This window comes from Parasteatoda tepidariorum, chromosome 3 (genome assembly GCF_043381705.1).
Source record: "Parasteatoda tepidariorum isolate YZ-2023 chromosome 3, CAS_Ptep_4.0, whole genome shotgun sequence".
Lineage (NCBI taxonomy): Eukaryota > Metazoa > Arthropoda > Arachnida > Araneae > Theridiidae > Parasteatoda > Parasteatoda tepidariorum.
This window is the reverse complement of record NC_092206.1, coordinates 52,976,044-52,992,876: the sequence shown is the minus strand read 5'-3', so window position 1 is coordinate 52,992,876 and position 16,833 is coordinate 52,976,044. Positions and strand designations below refer to the sequence as shown.

Here is a 16,833-nt window from a genome sequence, read left to right as displayed (position 1 = left end):
TTTTTCTGTGTTTAAGAATTTTTTTAACTTTGATTGCGTCTTAGATCGAGTAAAAATAATGAAAAAATTTAAAAAATTATGAGATTATTAAAGGAAAAGAATTGGAGGAAAAAAATTTAAAATGAATGAGTTTGAGTATTTTTTAAAATGAGTTTTAATAATGTTTACATTGTAGAAAAATAAATAACTCAGTTTTTAAAATTAAAAATCTACAGGTTGGTCTATAGCTTTATACTAAATCATTCGGACTTTGTTTACTTTTGTAGAATGGATTTTGAGAGCAATTGATTGACAGGGAGTCAGTGTAGGGTGGAATCATTTTTTTATGTACACTGTAAGAAAGTTTTTTCTTCTGGAATTATTATAGATTTTAAATTTACTGCATGTTTATATTAATTGGGAAAAAGGTTCGATTTAGTACTCTGTTAAGATCGCAGAAAATTTTCACTTACTAATAGTTCATTAAATCAAATCATTATCATGGTTCCTCATTAATTTGATTTTTTTCAAGAGTGCAGTATTAAAATAGATGAAAAATGATCATCCATTACATTTATTGTATCTAAGATTGATTACGTATGAATTTATCTTAATGAACATAGCGAAGGTTTTCTAATTATCGATTCGTAATGGCAAGGGGAGGAATACTTCCCACGTGACATGTTAAAAAGAGGCTATTTTTTAGTCATCTGCTGATAGTTTCAGAAAAACCACACACAATGAAAGCATTCGTTTACATAAATCTGGGAAACAGTAAAGGTTTGTGTATGGTCAAAAATATAAACCGACACTAAAAAGCAGTTTTATTGTGTGCAGTTTGTTTTCGTTTACAACAAGTTTAATTGTAGTTATAAACACAGAATTCTCAAATAGTTTTTTTTATTTTTATAAATAGCACAATAGTTCAAGTTTAAGGTAAACTCTTTATAGAAGGTTAAATTTCTGCAATTCCATCCACGTTTCACCAAGAAAAGAATGGGCTTTGAAATCAAATTAGTTTTAGATAATAAGCTAAAGAAATTATTTTTATAAATCAATTTAAATCCCGAAAATACTTGAACATGGAGCTACTAGCCTTATAAAGACTTAATTTAATTTTTTTCCTTAAATCTCTCTAGCGTGAGTTTTTATAATATACTTTTCCGAGGATGCAGAAAATTCTTTATTTTTTTAATGGTGACTTTTTGCACAAAAAAAGACATTTAAAGACTGAGTATAACAATCAAAATCTCTAATACCAGTCAAAAGTCATACAATGAGCAATCATGCATTATTTATTTTTTTGTCTAAGAATAAGATAAAAATTAAAAGAAGTTTTTGAACTAGATCTGAATCTAGATATTTAAGAAAAATTCTATGATAATATATATACTTATATATTGCGTGAATATGAACACATTTTTTCTAAATTTTGTGTGAGTCAAAAAACGGAAATAATAAAAAAAAAATTCACACGAATTCGTACTGCAAATAATAGTTCTTATGAGCTTCATAACCAACCCTAAAAACCGAAGTTTTAGCATTAACATGCTTAAGTTGTAACATGCTTAAGTCAAAATTATGTATATAATTTTTAGCAAAAATTCAGTTAACCGAGGATTCGTCTACACAAACGAACACAATTTTACAACGTTTTACGAAAGTTTTTACTTATTACCCTTGATCGAAAAAACGTGGTATAAATAATGCAACAATTATCAAAATACTTTAATACGATTTGGAAATCTCTTTCAAGAAACTATAAAAGGTTTCAAGCGAGCTGACGAAGCCTTATTGTGGCTCCTTTTATTTATTAGAGATCAAGTAAGTTAAATAGTGACATATTACTAAAAAAGTATATGAAAATAGTTATGATTGAATTTTCTCTATTTAACAAAGTGTCTTCTCGCGTTTTATTTTTTGCTTATTTTTTTAATGACATCTCCGGCATTTAAATTTTGATCTTTGGAACTCAATAGCAATATTCTATTCAATTAAGTACTCTATTAAAAAATAAAGCGTCAGAAAAAGAACAACAGTTAGTCACAGAATAAGATAATTCTATGTATTGTTTGACTTCCATAAACATGTTTTTATTATAATTTGTTGAAAATTGGTTTATTTATCTAATAAATATGACTCAATAATAAAAAAAAACTCATTTTAGTTCTTATAATATCAATAAAGGTTCATCAACTTAAATAAAATAATTTCCTGAAGCAATATTCAAATAATTGTGTTTAACGCACACAGATAATCTCACCTTCTTCTTACACAAGAAAATACATTGTATAAAAGGGAAACTAAAAGGCGAGATAAAAAGCAAATTTCTGTTCTTTACACAATCCCTTATGTTAATTTTCAATTTTTAGTACCAGAAAATATTTATTTTAGTTATATTTGTTAGGTGATTCATGTTTGTAAATGAGTTTCAGCACATTTTCAAAATATGCTAAAATTGGAAAAAGAGAATTTTACTTAGTTCCTTCTCTGACAGAATCCGAACAATTATAATATAAAATACACATCAAGCCATTTTTAGTCGGAATCTTTATTCAAAGTTTCTCCTTCGAAATGACTCCTTGCGCAAAAAGACTAATGGTTACTCCCTGAGGCTTTCTAAGTTTTCCGCTGAGAATCTGGGGAAAAGGCTGAGTGTGCTGCATTACACGATTGATTTCATTAGGTGGGCGTTGCTTTATTTGCCACACGCTCTAAATGTCTTTTTTGTTATGTGCTATTCCTTTTAAATCTTCCTAAACCTAATTTCATGGCTTTACGTCTTTAGTAATTTGAGTTGTAACAGTTGATTTGTTTGTTAATTTATTTTATTTATAAACACATATTTGGAAACACATGTATGATATGAAATTATATGTATGTGTTTGCATTGATAATAGAAAAATATTAATGTTTACCATCTATAGACAAATTTCTTGAAAAAAAAATATTGGATTTGAGAAATGTATTTTTCCTACACTGAAAATGTATGCTCGAAACTACCGGAATATGGTAAAATTTACCGCGTATCTGGCTCTATGAGAACACTAAAAAACTCGGTACTAATTACCGAAGTGCCTTGGTAATGATTGTGGTAAAATAAGAATAAATTATGGTTTTTCAATGTGAGATAAAATTTAATATGTTAGTTAAAATTTAGTAAATAGATCATGTCCTAAGAACTATTTATTCGGTAAAATTCTATTTCTTATTCGATCTACCTATTTATTCGGTTGCTATTCAGTTATATATTTTTTACTAAATGAGTGGATGTGTGGTAACAAGAACTATAATTTTGAAAACAAGAATTTCCAGTCTGCCGTTATCATAGGAGCTGAATGTATTAGCATATGTTTCGCTGTTGCTGTTGTTACTTATGCTACTTGAGAATATCAGCAAGCCAGTTTGAAATCAGGTGAATTTTTAGGGCATAAGGTGTGTTTCTTGTGTTTAAGTGGTGCCATCTATGGTCAATAATACGACTTCAGCAACACACACGTCATAGGCCGTTATACAGAGCGGACCCACCCATATTTCATTCATTCATCTACAGACCATAATTTTTACCTTAAACAGAGAACGATCAATATCCAATTCAGTACCCTAGGGGTATTTTACTTCTTATTTTATCCGACCGAACCCCAAACGACCCAAGTTTTGGGTTTACGACTACTAATGTTCAATTCCTTCGCCTTGTAATTTTAAACCCAATTCAGAAGACAAGGAAACTCCTAGATAAAGTATTGGAAGAAGTATGCCTTCGTGGATGACTTATTAAAGGAACTAACCCGCGTTTGTGTTGTATTGAGAGGAAAACCACGAAATCCTTCCTCGGTTAGCCTAACGACGAGGGGACTCTAAACCAAGATCCATCAACCACTGAGGATATTTTGCATCAGCACTGATTCGTATCCCACGCCCGTGACCCAGACATATTTAACGTGCACCAGTTACCACTTAATACACGGGTATTCCTTGACCGTCGGGATTCGAACTCGTAATCTACTAACTAGACTATCCCAGCTCAAGAATGGTTTAAATACTGAATGTTTTGTTAATAGTACCATAATTAGGTTTTACTTTACCAGAAATATTACCATACAGTACGGTAACTTTACCAAAATTTTTCCTCTGTGTGGCATTAGTATATTAATGAAAAACACAAAAACGCACAAAACAATGTTGAATTTTTCATAAAAGAATTTTATTTAGTTCTGAAATTCTAATTTTTAAATAAGTTCAAAATGTAGTATGTTCTAAGGAATTCTAAAAAAATGTCAAACTTTTCTGATGACTTTTTTTGAAAGACATTATGGCATTCAGTAGCTAGCAATAAATTCAAATGACATTCAAGATTTCAACTTCAACAAGATTTCTTTATTCTCGAGTGACGTTTTGTATTATAATTTTCAAAAATATTAACTTATCATCATGAGGGAAAAGTTCTTTTGAAAATATTTGACATAGAAATTCGTCATCATATCAATCATATGAAAAATTACATTTCCTATAAGAAAGAAACATTCTGCAAAGTCAATGAAAGTTTTCTATCAGTTTTAATAACAATGTAACACAAAGTTTAATTTCAGACTCACTTGAATGTAAAACACTGTACTATTTTACAATTACTTAAACTTGTTTAATTTTTTATTTGATATTTATACCGACTTAAGTATTATTCCCTTAATCCTCAGAATGTAAAATTCTCGCTTCAAATGAGTCCAAAATTTGCTCAAAAGAAAAGTAATAATATAGCAATTGAATTAATTTTTTACGCAGAGTTAATGTTTAAAAATATATCAATATACACCCTTGTGCAAATTAATTGAAACAAACTTTTTTTTCCGTGTTTTTTAAAGAAGATGTTTTGGGGTTGTTTCGGATACAATGGGGTTGGACCTTTGCAGCCTATTGACGGTATGATTCATTCTGAGCAGTACATTACTATTCTGGGTAAAAAAGTTGTTCCAGAGCTGAAGAAACGATACCCTGATGGAACAGGGATTTTTTAACAGGATTTAGCTCCTTGCCATACGTCCAAAATTGTCAAGAAATTCATGTCTGAGAATTAAATTGAGACATTGGAATGGCCAGGGAACTCTCCGGATATCAACCCAATTGAGAATCTCTGGGCCATATGCAAGAATCGCCTATTAAATATGGACTGTACAACTATGGAGAAGCTAATCACGGCGTTAATTCATGCGTGGTACAAGGACACAAATATTATAAATGACTGTAAAAAATAAGTGGAATCCATGCCGTATCGTGTCCAAATGTTAATAAAGTGTCGTGGAGATCATAATATGTACCAAAAATTTTTGAGTTTGTATAAATTTAAATAAAATAGCATTTTCTCTTAGTTTTCTGAATTTATTGAGTTTGTTTCAATTAATTTGCACAAGGGTGTACATACTTGAAAGAGTTTTATACCTTAAATCTCCTTTACATGTAAGTTTTGCTTGCGCTTAATTAAGTTGACGATTAAATAAAACACAATTTTTAGAAAAAAGTAATTGCGATAAATTAAAATATTAAATAAATTTCTATATTAGTTAAAGATTCATTCATTCGAATTTTAAATTTTATCATTTAATAGTTGTTTCAAATTCAAGCACAAATAATAAATAATGCTTTTCAATTAATTTTAAGGAGCAAACGTTATTTTAATTTTGCAATTTAATGAAAATGCTATTTTTTAGGATACACATTACATTTTTAACTTAATTTAAAATTTAGTGAAATGGTTACAGTTAACAAGAAACAAAAAATATCTTTGTGTCATTAAAAATGCTTAGTTTGGCAGTTTCATTGAATAATTTAAAGCTATTAAAATGTTAAAGACAAGTCAATAAAGATAGTCCTTAACTGTTTAACTATGTTAAATTAAATAAAAACTTTTTATTTCGATATTTTTAACCTTAAACATTTCATTTCTTAAAAAATTTATTCGCGTTTTCAGACTAAATTTTAATATCCTTTAATTTGCATCATCCAATCTAAATCCTAAGAACCAAACGTCTAAAGCAAATAATAAAAATATGAATGAGAAAAAATGGATGAAAACGATGTGTTCAAAGCAAAGCATTTTCCTTCAAGCACTTGCGAAGAATATTAAATGGATTTGATATACTCAAAATAATGAAATAAAAAGCTAAATCATAAAGAGATAAATCTTACCCACAAAGAGATAAATCTTACAGTGCGCAAAATACTTATCTCAAAAATATTGAAGGATATTTTTTTTCTAGGTCTTAACATGAAAATAGCTTTATTATTATATTTGTTTGTATGCATCGTTCCCAAAATAATGTTTTACTAATATTATTTATATATAAATATTTCAAATATTTTCTTTTTGTTGTAACGAGATAAAAATCTAAAAATATTAAAAAATTAAAACGATAACGATATAAATTCGATGAAATAAATAACCATAATTTAGAATTCATTTTAGATATAATTTTTCTTTCAGACATAATCTTTTAAATGCTTTTTTTAGAAATGATATTAAATGTTTCTTATGGTTTTATTTTAATGACACTTGTGCTTTTAAAAATTGCTGGTTGACTTAATGTTTAAAAGATAAATTATTGTAGGTTATAAGTTTAAGGAGAAAAATAAGGTAAGTTGTAGTTGTGATTTGAAAGTGTTTATAATTCAATTTTTTATGATTAGTGTATCTAATAGTTTTTCATAAAAATTAAGAGGAGAAAGAAATGTGATTTAATGATTTAGCAAACACATGAATCAATGAGACAGTCAGGGAATTACCAATTTAGTGAACGGTGAACTAATTTGCAAATAAATTTTGTAAAAAAACGAATTAGAATCTATGTACAATTTATCTGCAATTTAAAAAAAGTACCAGGAACTTTATACGCTGAAAACAAATATCCTCTTGAAAGTAGAGCTGGACTTCGTTTAGACGAGAACATAAAAATATTTCGTACATACTGATAAAACACCAAATGATATATTATACAGGATGAGTACTAATAAGTATTTCATTCTTCGCACAAAAATCAGGTGTTTTTAACATTCCCATAGCTATCATGCAATAAAATAATTTGCCTTTGAAAAAAAAACTCATTTTCCCAGCTAGAGATATAAAGCAATTAGAACCAACAACGAGATCTTAGTCAAAAATGAAATAATTTAAAACTTGCTTAATAATACTTTTCCTTTAATACAGCAATCCGACACATTAAAATTTGTTTTATAAATGAAAAAATTACGTTTTGGACCTAAAGAGTGAAAATTTAGGATCATTTTGAAGGATCTAAAATATTTTTCAATTTGACTTTTTTTTTTTGCGAAATATGTGATCACAGTTGCAGGCAGTATTTTTATAAATCGAATTTAAAATATTGATTTTAGAAAAAAATATTTTTTTCTTGCAATTTCAAAACCAAATGGGATTTCAAAACCAAAAATATACCTTTTAAGGCTACAGATACTTTTTTAAAATTTAAATTTTAAGTCTATTTTTTGCCGAAATGTACAAATTTAAAAGGGTTATATATGTGTTAACAGGGGATAGCGTATATGTTGAGACAAATTTCTACGAGAGTTAGGGCACATAGTCAAGATGAAATAAACAGGATTCTGAAAAGGTGAAATTGTATAGGACATTTTTAGTCAAAATGTGCAAATTCAAAAACATTATACATAACAAGACGTTCCATAAATATTGCGACGCACTTCTAAAAGAGTTAGCGCACATCATCAGGATTAAAATGGTATAATAACTCGCTCACATGCTCTAAAATGTCATCTAAAATGCTCGGGAGTGTCATCTTACGCATCTAGGGTCACTTCCCTATTTATTACCTGTTTAGAAATATACGAAGAAATAGTTTATAATAGGGGAATGCCCTTAGCTCTCTGTGAGGACATTTCCGACCATGGATTCCTATGCCATTTTAATCCCGATCATGTGCGCTAACTTTTTTTGAAGTGCGTCGCAACATTTAAGGGACCTCTTGTTATGTATAATATTTTTGAATTCGCACATTTTGACAAAAATGTCAGCTTAAAAAAAACTGTAACTTGGAGAGAGAAATCTATTTAAATCAGCGATACTAAAATATTCAAAATCTGCTAAAAAAAATCTCATTAAAAAAATTCTAGCGTAATAAATAAAAGAAAAGAAAAAAGTCTCTCTGTATATATAGCCTCAAGTCCAGGACCAGTAAAAATATTAATCCTAAGGAAATATACAAAAATTAAAAATTAGCTTAAATATTACATATTTTAACCATAAATTCAAATATTGGGCTTCGGGCAAGACAAATCGGATTGAGGCTTGCCATCATTTTGAAAAGTCGAAGCTGTATGTGCTACCATTTGTCGAAATAACCAAATGCAAAAAAAGCAATTTTAAATTTATTAATTTCTTATTCTTAGAAATAACGTGTTTTCAACGAACTTAAAAAATTAGTTTCGATTAAAGTTAGTAAGCAATTACTAAAGGAAAAAAATTAAATTACTCTTTGTAAGTCTGCTCGCTTGAATGTTAAATTATTGGCTATTTTATTATGGGTATTGTTTTAACCATATTCTATTTGAAATATTTCTATCAAAATTTTTCAAGCTGAAAATCAATTTTATTGTACTTGGTTGCTGTTTTGTCTGGAAAATTTCTTATATCTATTCTAAAATATTCCTTTCCTATTGATTCAGCAAACACATTATATTCCCTCAAATTTAAGATAGAATAAATCTGCTCTTCTGCTTTTACTTACATGTCATGCAATATATATGTATATAAATATCATATAAATACAGGTTTGTAATTTTGTTTTCATTGATGAAAATGAAATAAGGGGTACTTATGAATTTTAAATATTTTTTATTTTCTCATGCAATTTATATTTTTGTTACTGCTTATTCTAAAGCTTTTAGACTCGTTTTGTTGGGAAAAACCCTTTCGTTTTTATCATTCTACATATTTTGTAATAAGAAGTTCAAATAAATTCCTTGTGGATTGAGACAAAGCTTTTTTTTACCATATGGTGATCTTACATGAATGTATTGTAATTCATCTTTACATCGACAATTTAAAATTTCTATTTTTTTACTTATTAGCTGATAGTTAGTACTATTTACACTTTGTCAAATATTTATAACATGCAAAATAAATATTTGCATGATCCCAAACCAAAATAATATTTTTTGCAACTAATATGCAAATGCTTTAGCATTAGAGTTTTGAAACTTAATTATATCAATAAATGTAATAAAATAAAAAAGTGCTTTTATCATTTTTAAATATTAATAATTTTTCCTTATATGGAAGAACATTAAAGAGACTAGTGTTGAAAATAATATGGAATTTTTCTTGAACAAAACTTACATTTAATTATTTTTCCTGTATTTAATCAAGTATTTCGATTGAAATAATGCTACAAATATTTATTGATAATTTGTTAAATTTTACTTTTCTAAAGGCCAGTGTGTGTGGGCTTTTCATTGATCAGTGCATAAATAATGAAACATAATTAAGTAAAACAATTCCTAAAATAAAGCCATATGAGAAAACTTTCGACTCAAAACTAATAATAGTATAAGTAAGTTTTACATAGTAAATAAGTTTACTAACTCCGCTCTGTATTTATAATTATTTTAGTTTCTAAATTAGAATGATTACAAAATAAATGGGTAACGAGTTTATGGAGAAATTATATTACTGGAAAGATGTGGGATGAGTTATCATTCTTACAAAGATACCATAAAATATTTAGGTAAATGTACGATTAATGTATATTCCTACATAATTAGATAATTTTGCTCAAATTTATAAACAAACATCTCAATGAAAGATATAATTTTGCTTCCATATTTAATTTTCATTTCTTAATACTATCAATAAATGGACAATTTATGCTAAGTAGTTAATCAAAATAGTTTAGAACAATAGTAATTAAAGTTAACTTTCCACTCCGGTATAAAATATTAAATTGATTTTAATTTTCTTCACTGCTATCAATTCATTACTATCTTATTATATATATATATATATATATAATTAAATAATCTCCTTTAAACTTATAAACAAAACATATCAATGAAAGCTGTAATATCGCCTTATTATTAAATAATCTCTTTTATAAATACAAATAACAGGGCAATTTTTGTTAACTAGTTAATTGAATATAGCTTCGAGCAATAGCAATCAAAGTTAACTTTCTTTGGTATGAAATACTAACTTAATTCTTCATTTGCTTCAATGAATATTTATTTACATAACTATTTTGATTGCATTTTTCGTTTGGTTCTCGGGAATACTTAGTGCTTTTACTCAAACCAGTGTATGTTAGAGAAATATTGAAATTTTTAACCCAGTTATGGTAAATAGGTATACAATTTAGGCTTAAGGAAAACCAGGAGATAATTTTCTTTAGCAGCGTTGTGAAGTATGATGAAAGAGTGGGTCGTAAGGCACCATTTTCAAATGATCAATGAGTTTTAGATAGTTAGAACTTTTATTTATTGTTAAAAAATTTTATTCTTCGTCAATAAAAGTAATAATGAAATTTTTTAAAGCATTATAAAAGTTTTTTTTTTATTTCTTTTTTGAAGAAATAAATTCTACTTTATAATCGCTAGAAATTCAGAAAGGAATTCAGAATTAGAAATTGAGAATAGGAAATTAGAATTAATTTATTAAATTGAAATATAAATTTAAATGCTAATTTATATTTTATGCATTTTAGAAACTTATTTTATTTTATTTTATAACCGGCCTTAAACAATCGTCCCAATTCTGACTTAATGATTATCAGTTTTAAACTTCGTAGCATTTTTTTTTAAACTCAGAAGATAGGGGATCTGAGTTAAGAAAACGAGGATTTCTGGATTAAACATTAGAACACTCCAGCTCTCGTGGAACAATTTTTGATGGAACTAACCCACATTTGCATTGCATAGAGAGGATAACCGCGGAAAATCCAATGGTTCGTCTAACTGCAAGAAAAATCTAACCCATGATTCATCTACCACTGAGTATATTTTACGTCAGCACTGTGGTCGGTGCATGCCGGGAGCAGAATTTGTATCAACCACCTACCGTTGGAATTCGAACCTCGAACACCTCATTGGTGGATGCCCAATTCCCTTAGCCACCACTGCACTGCACCAAATGTTAGAATTTGTCAAAAAATAGCAATAATTTTAACGGTTAAAAATTTCATTTTTCCATTAATATTTATAGAAATAAGACACTCTACTGTATGAACGTTAGAAGTCATAAATTTGTTGTTCATCAATGTTATCAATGTTGACATTCGTCATAACTACAAATAATAATTTTAGAGGCTTAAAATTTATGAAAGTTTTTGATTTTTTTATACAAAGAAATCAACTCCAATTTATGATAGTTAGCAGAAATGAATAAAATTAATATAAATGAAACGTATTTAAAATGCACATGAGAAAAATATTTAAATTGGTTATGAAAATGAGTTAATATTTTTGATAGTTTAAAATTTTATTAAAGATTGTGACTTCTTATTTATGAATGAAGAAATGAATTAATTTTGTAGAAATGAAAGGTAATTAAAAATAATTATATTTTGTTATTTTTGCGATCAGAGGTCAATAAAAAATAGAAAATTTTTTTGACAAGTTGGAATATTCTTAAATCTTATGATTACCAAGAAAAATACTCCATAATTATAAATGATCAATAATTATATTAATTAAATGATGCAAAGATTTATAAAAAGTTAGTCAATATTAAACATTTTAGTCACCAAAATAGATGCAAAAATGATGCAAAGCAAACATTTAGTATTTTCCAAAAAATCCAATCTTGTTATTTCCTTTTAGAAAAGTTCCAGCAAAAATATTTTGAAGCAGAACGTTCTCTATTTATTACGATTTAGTTAAAGAAAATTCACAAACAATTTTCCTTAGTACTCTCAGTAAAATGCTCTCCTTTTACCAAAATTAGATTGTATCTGTCATTTATATGGTCAATATTTTTTAAAATATTAACTCTTATATAGATTTTATTTGCAGGTGTAAAATGTGTATGTTTTTTCTTCTTTTTCAGGTTCATTGGAAGAAAAATACAGCGATGAATAGCCATTGGAAAGTTATGATTAAAATAAAACATGAAAATACCTTAGAACATTTCTTTAAAAGTAACTAAAATTATAGAAAAAGTTGTTTTACTTTATTTCAAGCCTTTTATTTTATAAGTACATCCCATCTTCTATGCTTTTGTTATTGCTTAAAATTATAGTAATATTGGCGCAAAGGAGCAAATATCCTATATCTAAGGAGCAAATATCCTAAAAAGTAATGGTATATTCGTATGCAGTTTTTTCCATTTTATGTACTGTTAATTAACTATTATCCAATTACTGTATATAAAGTCAATAGCACTAGTGATACGTAAACGAGAGATTTTCAAAATGGCGACCGAAGTCGTGATGAATAACTCAGAAGAATTGTGGCGAAATGTGCACTCTTTTAATTCAGACACTTTAGAAAGCCAATCACTCGAAGTGGCCAGCAAAGTTGGATTGGAATATGATGTCGATACTCGTAAAAGTCTCCTGAGTGCCATGATACTTTTTTCCTTGCTTGGAAACTTCTTAGTTTTTTGGTCTTTCTATCCTTACCGCAAAAGAGGTATACCAAAAGCAAAGGTAATGTTTCTGTATTTAGCAATAGCAGACTGCTTTGTAGCTTTCTTCACACTAGGTGCTCAACTTTTGTGGGAACAAGACAAAAAGAAATATTTTGTTGATAACATTAGCTGCAAATGCATGAAATTCATGCAAACATACTCATTATCATTGTCCGGATACATGCTAGTCACGATAGCACTAGATCGTTACAATGCAATAATAAATGCTCTTACAAGGACAGGTGATGTTAAATGGTGGATAATATTTCCATGGGTGATTTCTGTAATCCCAGCAAGTCCATGTCCCTTTCTTTTCCATACCCCTGACGGCACGTGCGTGTCAATATTCTATTCCGAAAAACACAATATTGAAGCAGAAACTTTACAATTTTGGAGGCGTGTCTACATTACACTTGTGGTAATTATTGTTTTCGGCATCCCCACTATTTTATTACTGTTTGGATATATTGGAATTTATTATAAACTAAGCAAGCAATCAGAAGTATTTACTGGAATCGAACAAACCTCCACTTCTTTACCAAGAGCTAAGAAGAAAACTTTCACCTTGGCGATGGTAGTGACATCTGTGTTTCTTTTTACAAGCATACCTTATATTGTTCAAGAGTTTTACCTTGCTTATAAGGATCCAGCTACCATTGACGCAAATGCATATTTGATTGCATGGAGTGGGGTTATATCAGCTTTCAACAGTGTATTAAATCCGTATATTTATTTGCTTTTCCAATACACTGATTGCTGTATTGGTAGATCAATTAGGTCTGTGGCGAGTATAATACGATCTAGAAACTTTGCTCTTCATATGCCAGTGTCTTCGTACAGGAAGAATATGTCTGTTGTGTCTGTGTCGTCCAAAACCTCGAAAGTCGATATGAATACTGATTCGATGTCAAAGACAATTGAAACTGCTTTAATTTGTAATAGCGTTCAAAAAGATTATGAGACATGTGTGTAAAGTCCCTGAAATGTTAACTTAAAATGTAACTTGGGACGCGACTTGATGGATATAAGCTCAGAAAAATTTATTTTTATAAGAAAATGTGTAAAAATGTGTACATACGAATCCATTAAGAGCTGTGTATTTAATTATTAACAGTATGAATGTTAAAGTAGACATTTGAAATATTATTCCTTCTTCTTGATAAAGATGACCATCTCGATGGTCAATAGAAATCATTTTATTCAAAACATTTCAATAGACAACTTCAGGCTTCGTGAAAGCTTTTTCGACACTTATTGACATTATTTTCTTTTTTATTAAAATATAAAATTATATAAATTATTAAAGAATATTTTGTAGCGATTTTTAAATATGCTGACTAAATTCAATAAGCAAAGTAAAGTAATTTCTAAATTTTATACTTTCGATGGTCAGCATTTATTAAGTTTTCAGAGATTAATCAATTTCTACTCAGCAAAAATTTAATTAACATGATTGATAGAAGATTGTTTCAATTTCAAATGATTTTGGAATTAGTTTTTTTACACTTCATTTTAAACTTTTACTCATGCTTTGATTTTAAAAGATAAATTTGAATGTTTTCAGATCAAAATTTTAACAGTAGCAATATTCGAGGTTACTTAGAATACTTTTCAAATTTCGATATTTTTAAAATGAAAAGCATTTACTTTAGAGATTAATTAGTTGTTGTTAATCTTGGGTTTATAATTATACTTCATGCTTATATTTTGAAGTTTTTGTAAGGCAATTACATTGACAAACAATTTTAATGAGGTGGCTTAAGTTAGCTTGCAATACGGGGTAATTTAAAACGTAGAAAGTAAAAATTCGATAATTAACTTATGTTAGTTGGTGATAGGATAATATGTTCATAAACTACTTAATTATGTGCCAACATGAGAAATTGAAAAACGTTCTTTTTTAATTTCTAATTCCTTTAATTTAAGTATTAGTAAAATTGAGTTTAAGCATGAATTTAAGTTAAAATAAAAAGTAAACACAAATACGTCACGATATTTTTCCTTCTAGATGTGAAGTCAAACACTGTTTTACACATAAAGAGTTAAAAATAGTTATATTTTTAAACAAATGAGCTCGTTTCCTTTTATGTATTTTACCTAGCAAAGGTAGTCTAAGTTGTTTCGATGGCTTAAATTATCCTGGTAACTATTGATGATTATTTCACACAAATTTATATTAATGAAAAAAGATTTTTTTTTTAAAAAATTGCAACGTATTCAACGTATTTAATGTGTTAGTGAAATTATAGAATTAATGTTATTATTTCTAAAATAATGAATCCACTTTCTAAAATAATGAATCCTTGATCTGTACTATTTTAAAAAGATCAAAGAAAAATGAAAGGATATATAAATGAAGGAATTTCTGTGTTTTTCCTAGTAAATGATTATTTTTTACCAAATCAGTAAAATTAGCTACTGAGTTCGTCAACAAGGGTTGCAACATAGGGAAAAAGTATAAATTGTTTTTTTTTCAAAGTTACTACTATTTACAGCCAATCAGTCTGATCTGAGCACAAAATTGACATACTATCGAAATATTTTAATTCAACTACAAATAGCAAAAAAATAAGTAAATAAATAAATATATAAATAAATAAGTAAATAAAAATAAAAACATTGTGTTATAGTCTTTCAAGCTAGATGTGTCATTTTTGAACGAACTTTGCAACTATTTTCGAAACTTGGAGAGAAAAACTCTTGTTTGCTAAGAAACACTTTCATTTTCTTTTTTAATTTGGTTGTTCAACGTGTCAGACATCGAACATTTTTGGGACACTTGTGAATTTATCGAGTAAATAACAATTACTAAGTTAAAGTATGTTTAAAAAATTATTTTCTGTAAATTCTTACTAAGGAACATCATATCAAGTTATGAAATTAAGATTTTGAGAAAAAAAAAACATACCACGAACTACAGTAGTAGTATCCGATGGTTATAAAAATTATGTTGATTAAAAAGTAAATTTATGTTTTATAACAAAGGGCTGCTAGTTTTTCCATTAAATTGAAAAATTACTTTCAAATTCAAGACATATTGTGATTAAAAATGAATATACTTTTGATCTTTTGATTACTTATATTAAGAATGTTTGTATACTACAATACAACAAAATATAGTTTTCTTCAAATTTTATTGTAATTTTAACTGATTTAAAACTGGAAAATCATATTACTTTGCTGACGGAATATATATTTGCTAATATAACTGTCGCTAATATGCTAAGTGAATATTCATAAAATTGTTTTTTACATTTATATTTTAATTGTTTTTTATATTTGTCATATTTTCATATTTGTCATTTAAATTGTTTTTTTATATTTATATTAAATATGTTTACATACTAAAACATTGCAAAATTTTGATTATTCAAACCTTATTGTACTTTTTAACTGACTTAAAATATTTAAGGAAAACTGGACAATTATTTTACTTTAATAATAGAATATATCTAAGCTAATATTACTATGATTATATGTTTATAGTAAATCTTGAAGATTAAATAACTTCCTTAATCCAAAAGTAGCCGAAACAAATTGTTATTTTATCCTTTCGTTTTAAATAATTAGGAATTCATCAAACAAAGTACAAAAATTCAAAATTCACAAAGAATTCATTCCAAAATTCTTAAATTCTCCAGCTTAAAGAATTTAAAATGTTATTCTAAGATGACATTAAATTATTCCCGTTCATTCAAGCATAGTATTACAATCTTGAAAATAAGCTTTTCACCAATAAAAATTCTCGAAACACCAAAGACTTGCGAGATTAGTGAAGACGGAGATAAAATATCAAGACTGTGGCAGCCGGAATCAGTGAAATTAGGTAAGAATATTTTCCTTGAAAAGCTGACTCGGTTAAGAACTCAGATCGATAACTGCACAATTATCCTTAATGTGATTTTATCCTTAATGTGATTATTGTGAGTACATCAAACTAAGCTCCCACTCCAGGAGGGAAAAGAGTTTTAGCATTCAATAAATTTTAGGTTTGTTAATCAGCAATAGCTTAACTGAAACAGAGTGATTCAGAGCAGTAGTTATTTCTGGTTAATCTCCACAGCTACTTCTAATCTTTTTTGAATACTAATTTCAACAGTGTAACTATAAATCATATAATCAACTCAAAATGAATGTAGTTTAGATAAATAAAAGTAAAGGCTTAAGTGCGCCTCATGGATGGCAAGAGTTATAGGCAAGGGCCCCGCGCGGCG

General features: G+C 27.7%; 1 protein-coding gene across 3 annotated transcripts in view; it reads left to right on the top strand.

Annotated features, from left to right (window-relative positions):
- Positions 1-14,829, top strand: part of LOC107452795 (mesotocin receptor-like) — a 93,811-nt gene extending 78,982 nt beyond the window's left edge. For all 3 annotated transcript variants that reach the window (XM_016069376.3, XM_043046986.2, XM_043046987.2), the window contains one exon: positions 12,038-14,829. In XM_016069376.3, the coding sequence (XP_015924862.2) occupies positions 12,402-13,592 (1,191 nt within the window). In that variant the 5' untranslated portion in view covers positions 12,038-12,401 and the 3' untranslated portion in view covers positions 13,593-14,829. The remainder of the gene's footprint in view (positions 1-12,037) is intronic.
- The last annotated feature ends 2,004 nt before the right edge of the window (positions 14,830-16,833 follow it).